General features: G+C 40.7%; 1 protein-coding gene across 3 annotated transcripts in view; it reads left to right on the top strand.

The window, feature by feature from the left end:
* Positions 1 to 1185: 1185 nt before the first annotated feature.
* The window catches only part of YEATS4 (YEATS domain containing 4), a 65990-nt gene continuing 60438 nt past the window's right edge, over positions 1186 to 6737 (top strand). The window contains exons 1-4 of one of the 3 annotated variants that reach the window (XM_019455064.2): positions 1186 to 1483; positions 4208 to 4327; positions 5408 to 5474; positions 5581 to 5675. In XM_019455064.2, the coding sequence (XP_019310609.1) occupies positions 1433 to 1483; positions 4208 to 4327; positions 5408 to 5474; positions 5581 to 5675 (333 nt within the window). In that variant the 5' untranslated portion in view covers positions 1186 to 1432. The remainder of the gene's footprint in view (positions 1484 to 4207; positions 4328 to 5407; positions 5475 to 5580; positions 5676 to 6737) is intronic. The other 2 variants (XM_019455065.2, XM_019455063.2) reach the window with 2 other exon arrangements.

The raw sequence follows: 6737 nt of genomic DNA, 5'->3' as shown, positions 1-6737 counted from the left end.
ATGTGTTTTATTTCTTAAATTCCACATATAAGTGAAATCATACATATTTGTCTTTCCCTGATTTATTTCGCTTAACATAATACACTCTAGGTCCATCCATATCGTGGCAAATGGCAAGATTTCATTCTTCTTTATGGTTGAGTAATATTCCATTATATGTGTGTATTTACATCTTCTTCATCCATTCATCAGTCAATGGACATTTGGGCTCTTTCCACAATTTGGCTATTGTTGATAATGCTGCTATAAACATCACGGTGCATGTGCCTGTTCCAATCAGTAATTTTGTTTCCTTTGGGTAATACCTAGTAGCGCAATTACTGGATGTACGGTAGTTCTATTTTTAACTTTTTGGGGAACCTCCATATTGCTTTTAATAAGAAAGATTTAAACTTACCTTTTCTTATGGGGAAAAGACAAAGTAGAAGAAAGGCTGAAGATACAGGGCAGGGTGAGGATGACTGATGGGGCAAAATCCTTGAGGAAGCAAAAAAGAATGAGATCAAGAACACAGACTGAAGAACTGATTTTAAACTGGAAGAAGATTCCCTCTTGAACAAAAGAGAAGGGATGAAGGATATTGGGCAAACCAAAGCTTATGTTTGGGTCTGCTGGCATGGCGGTCTTTTTCTCTGTGAAATAACACGCATACAAAGTCATCCGCTAAGAGTGAGAGGGTTGATGTTGGAGTCGGAGGTTTGAGACTCAGGAAAAGCTTAAAATAACTAGTGGAGAAAAAGGAAAGAGAACTGGCTACCATCTAAAACTTCAATTGGAAACCACTAGTTTAGTGCTGCACTAAGCTTTGCAGTTATCAGTGCCACTTACGAGCAATTGAGATAAGGTTTGCCATCAAGTTATGGACCTTGGAATCTAAACTGTGAGTAGAAAAGAAAGTAAGGAGGAGAGAAGGAGGTAAATAAGAAATGAGCGGTTCAAGTGTGGAGGTCTGGATGAAGACCACGAAAAGCTGGGGTGGGCAAGTAGATTTAATGAACTTGATTTCAGAATCGGAACTGTTCAGCGATGACAAGGTATTGGCTCCAAAAGCCAACTTCTCGGTTACTCTGTAGCCAGGTGGTCTGGGTCGGCTCCAGCGGTTTCCCGCCACCTCCGCACGCCCAGCAAGAGGGCTGCGGCCCGGCGCGTGCGCACTGTGCGCGCGAGCTCGTTGCGCCTGCGCACGGCGCCGCCACCGCTCCTCCTTCCACCGGGCGCTACACCGCGCGGGGCTAAACGGCCTTCCGGGACGCCGCCCGCCGCGAGGAGTTTGCTGTGCCCCAGCGCCGCGAGCCCCGGTGACTCGCCCTCGCTCTACCCAGAAACCTTCCGCCTGAGCCCGCGCGGGAGGAGCGGGGCCTCTGAGGGGAGCGGCTACCCCGCCGGCCCCGGTCTCTTTCCCTGGCGGCGGCGGCTTCTTCTGTAGGACAATATGTTCAAGAGAATGGCCGAATTTGGGCCTGACTCCGGCGGGAGAGTGAAGGTCAGTCCCCGGCCCACGCCTCCGCTCCGGGAGCGGTTCTCCCGTCTTGGCTCCTCCCTGCGCAGCGTGAGCAGGGCCCGTTTGCTTTCCCTCTCGCGCCTTCTTCTCAGCTCGGGTTCGAACCGCGATTTCCAGATGGGGAGTCACAGCTGCCGCGGGAAAATAAGTGTTTCTTTTGACTACCGTTTGGCCGCCTTCCCTGCAGAAATCAACCGGTAGTGGTTTGGGGACAACTGGACATTGTTGCCGAGGCAAGTAGCCAGTTGGAGGGCTTGGTGTCATCTTCTGCCAGCCCCGGGCACCGGTAAACCGGGGTGCCGTCCACCTGAGTGTGACGATAGTAACAGTGGCGGATACTGGATTGCGCGCTTCCCGTGCCAAGCACCGTAGCTAACCGCTTTCCCCGGTTCTCTGATGCAGTCCCTCCAGCAGCCTTACGGAGGCTTACCCCACTGGGCACATGTGATCGCCGAAGAACCCTATCCCCAGGGTAGGATAGTTGAGGCAGCTTTCCAGAGTTCGTGGTGTTCACAGAGCCCCCCCAGCTTCCGCCAAGATATGAATCAAGGCATGCAAAGAACGTAACACTGGCTGGCACGGAGAGAGCATTCAGAGCATTCAGTAAATGTTCGCTTTTTTTTTTTTTTTAATTGTTGTAGAGCCTAACGTGAAGTTTGACACTTAAATGTTTCCCTCCCACTTCCTGCATCTCCTGGCACGTTAGTTTTTTGTTTTTGTTTTTTCTTTTTGCAGGTCTGACCAGACCAAACCATTTTTTTTTTAATGTTTATTTATTTTTGAGAGAGAGACAGAGAGAGCATGGGCAGAGAGAGAGGGAGACACAGAATGCAAAGCAGGCTCCAGGCTCCGAGCTGTCAGCACAGAGCCCGACGTGGGGCTCGAACTCACGAACCGCGAGATCATGACCTGAGCTGAAATCGGACGCTTAACCAACTGAGCCACCCAGGTGCCCCTGGCACGTTAGTTTTTAAGGCAGGACTAACTGGTTCTTGATAGAACACCTATGTTTTTACCCCTTCTGATTTCAGGTTTATTGCATAAAGGAGATTCTTCTTTAAAAAACCAATCACCCACGTTTGCACCAATCTAGTTACTCTAGTTTTTCTTCGAGTCCCTTTCTGTGTCCTACTGCTTTCACATAATTTTAACTGTTTGCGCATACAACTATTACACACAGTGCTTTCATATCACATGCAAAGTAGGAGTTCTTGGAAAATTTAAAAAACTGCCAAAATGTATTGGAAGGGGGTCAGGTAAAACTCATAGTACCAGAAATTTCATAAATATATATTTAGCCAAGCTTTTTGCACAAGATTTTGGGTTGATAGGAAAGTACTACCAGAAGTTTGAAACATTGGCTTTTGGAGAACTTAAAAAAACCTTTCTCTACTTGTGGTCATGTAAGGTTCAAAAAGTTTGGGGGCACCAGGGCGGCTCAGTTGATGGAGCGTCCACCTCTTGATTTCGGCTCAGGTCATGATCTCACCGTGGTGGGTGTGAGCCCTGGGGCAGGCTCTGCGCTCGTTGTGGAGCTGAGGCTTGTAGTCCTCAAATGCTTTTCTGTCAAAAATGAGTGTCATGTAGAGTCTTAAAATTAAGGATTTATTTCTCACTCTTGATGATTGTTATGTGGTCTTGTAGGCATCTTTTCCAAATTTAGGTAAATTTCATTCATATAGAAAGTCTCTTGGTAAGTGAACCCCCTCTGCGTCACTGAGGAAATCTGCAAGTTTCCAGTAACACGGTAACAGCTACAGGATCTATTGTCTATTCACCTTACGCTCATTTATTCAGGCCTTAAACCTGTGCCACAAGTGTCAATAGCACTTCCTGTGACTATTTAAATTCTCATACAGATTGCTTGCCTTCTTCTGAACTAACTTGAGGCTTGTAGGGATTGGATTTTTTTGTTAATTACCAGCCAAAATGGAAAGTTTTTTTTCATTTGTTCGCTGCTCTTCCTCATTTCTTAGTAATTGTTGAGTACATTGGCATAGCACTTTTCACATGTGGTGTATTTTGCACTTGCACAGTCAGTTACGTTCTTACTGTTGAACAACTAGTCTCAAGTTTCACGTGAAGTTTCATGTCATTCAGTATTTTCTCCTGACTTGAAATGTTTTGTTTCTCCTTTCCGTGATAATCTGTCAACACGCACCACTTCTACACTTACCAGATGTGCCGAGAAACATGTACTTACATCTCAGAACTTAACACATAAGTAATAAAATGAACAATGTTTGCCCTAATTCTACCTAAAATCCTCTCCCAAACTGCCTTTAATATTTGTACTGTATTTTGGGAAACACTGCTATAAGCTGACAAATCAGGACATTATTACCATCAGGTGATGGCAGTCAAAACTGGTGGTCTTAATTCCTGAGGCTCACTTTCAAGTTTGTAAATAGCCTTTCGCCTTTCTTCAAAACAAAAACAAAGAAAAACCTCTCCAAGTACTTGACATGACTTAAATAGACATTTTCAAAGCAGGAACGTTATAATTAATCTGGTGGTTAGTTACTTTGTTAACATGAAATGAGAATAATTGTCTGAAATTGATTTTTTGAGAGAAATCCACGTTATAAGCAAACTCTAGGTTTTTAGATCACCTGCCATTCCTTAAAATAGGTTTTCACAGCTCTTATTCTGTACATTTGGGTAATAATACAATATTAATTGATGTTGAAATTATTTTTCTTTTAGGGGGTTACTATCGTTAAACCAATAGTTTATGGTAATGTCGCTCGATATTTCGGGAAGAAGAGAGAAGAGGATGGGCACACCCATCAGTGGACAGTGTATGTCAAACCGTATAGAAATGAGGTAGGCACTTGTTTCTCCTATAACTGTTTTGAAGCCATAGTTTGTTTTTGATTGAAGATAAATTATAATATTATTCTATAGTAACTTTCTGATTATAAAATTGGCCCATTGTAGAAATGTCAACCCAAAAAAGTTGAAAGAATAAAGTGAGAGTTGTCATCATATAACTGTTAGCAGAAATCAATTTTGCAAAACTTTGTAACTAAAATTAAGTTATGATAACAAAAACTATGCTACAAACACAGCACATCTTCCAATCATCACATCTTAAGTTAGCCTAGTATTTAATCAGGTGTTTCGGGAATAGTAGTTCATACTTTTTAATTCTTTAACAATTGGTAAAAGACCATCAGAAAGGATGAATGGCAAAACTGCTGTATAATCTGGCTGCTGGTAATTTTGTTTTGCTGCTGAATCTAATGTCTGGAATGCAGTCAATACATGGTAGGTATTCAGTAGATGTTAATTGAACAAATATTTCTCCATTTAAAACCCTTTGAAGCACAAAAACTTTCATATGAATGTTTTTAGCAGTGTTATTCTTAATAGCCAAAAAAAAATAGAAACAACCCAAATATCTTTCATCCGATGAATGGGTGAATAAAATGTAGGATATCCACACAATGGAATATTACGAGGCAGCAAAAAGAAATAAAGTACTGATACATGCTACTACCACATGGAATAAATTTAGAAATGTTATGGTAAGTGAAAGACGCCAGACCAAAAGCCACATACTGGATGATACCATTTTATAAAATATCCGGAAGAGGCAAATCCATAGACACAGAAATAGATTGGTGGTTGCCAGTGAATGAGAGGAAGAGGGACTTAGGAGTTTGTGCTAATGGGTATGAGGTTTCTTTTTTGCGTGATAAAAGTATTCTAAAATCGATTATGGGAATGGGTGTACAACTCTGAATATTCTAAAAGCCATTGAATAGTTACTTTAAGTGGGTGAATTACGTGGTATGTGAATATCTTGATAAAGCTGTTATTAAAAAAAAACCTTCAATGACTACATACATATTCTCTCAGTTTTTATATATAGATGGCAGAACTAATTCCTTTGTATTTTAGGATATGTCAGCATATGTGAAGAAAATCCAATTTAAATTACATGAAAGCTATGGCAATCCTTTAAGAGGTACAGTACAGTTTTTTTATTCATAATGTACACATTTAAAAAGATTTTTTATTCATAATATACAAATTTAAAAATATTTTGTAATTATTTTTTTCTCTCCTTTCAGTTGTTACTAAGCCTCCATATGAAATTACTGAAACAGGATGGGGTGAATTTGAAATAATCATCAAAATATTTTTCATTGATCCTAATGAAAGACCTGTGAGTAATGATAATCTTTGCAACCATAAAATAGATTTTTGTAATTGTGAAAATGTGACAATACTTGAATAGTTTGTTACATATTGACATTTTTATTCAGATACACTTTATGTAAGCTTATCGCATAGTATATTTTGCCTTGAGTTAAGATTTTTCATGGGAAGTGCCTTTCAAAACTTTAATTTTTCAAGTATAGAAAGATGGGATATAATGTGAACATTTCTCAGAAAGAAATCATGGGATTGTGTGATTACTAGAACAAAAAAAAGTTTAAAATTCATTAATATTATTTGGTTATTAGTAATAAACAAGATGAGTCCAACTGCTGTCAAGAATGAGAATACCCACATTTTATAGTTAAAAGCCCTAGCAGGGGCGCCTGGGTGGCTCAGTCGGTTGAGCGTCCGACTTCGGCTCAGGTCATGATCTCTCCGTGAGTTCGAGCCCCGCGTTGGGCTCTGTGCTGATAGCTCAGAGCCTGGAGCCTGCTTCAGATTCTGTGTCTCCCTCTCTCTCTCTGACCCTCCCCCATTCATGCTCTGTCTCTCTCTGTCTCAAAAATAAAGGTTAAAAAAAAAGAATAAAAGCCCTAGCAATAGTCTTTTTGTTTTTTCAAGTTGCTGTCTGTACTAGCAGCTTTACTTTATATTTTATTCATGAATTTTTATTTATAACCACTGACTTTTTCATCTTTTGATCTCCTCTTCTCACATTGTTGCTTGATAATGTAAAATGTCCCTCAAAGCTTTCACTTTGATTCCTCAGCAATTTTGTGAGGTTGGTGATACCGTCATTTTAGAGATGAGGATACTGAAGTTCAGAGATCAAGCCATATTGCTCAAAAGCACAGTTACTGTGGCAGAGCTAGTTTTTGAACCCAAGTTATATGCACTCAAACCTCACATTCTTTCCATGACCCTTTTTTTTTTTTTTTTTTTTTTTTGACTAAGTCCACTTAGCTTGTTTTGTTTGTAAACCTATAGGGTCACAACTCAGTTATGGCTCCCTCATTCCACATACGCATGACTGGTGCTTAACTCTAGTTTCAGGTCATCACTGTTA

Source organism: Panthera pardus, unplaced genomic scaffold, assembly GCF_024362965.1.
Source record: "Panthera pardus isolate Hobbes unplaced genomic scaffold, ASM2436296v1 HiC_scaffold_6, whole genome shotgun sequence".
Classification (NCBI taxonomy): Eukaryota; Metazoa; Chordata; class Mammalia; order Carnivora; family Felidae; genus Panthera; species Panthera pardus.
The sequence above is the reverse complement of the archived record's forward strand: the minus strand, read 5'-3'. Positions and strand labels throughout refer to the sequence as shown.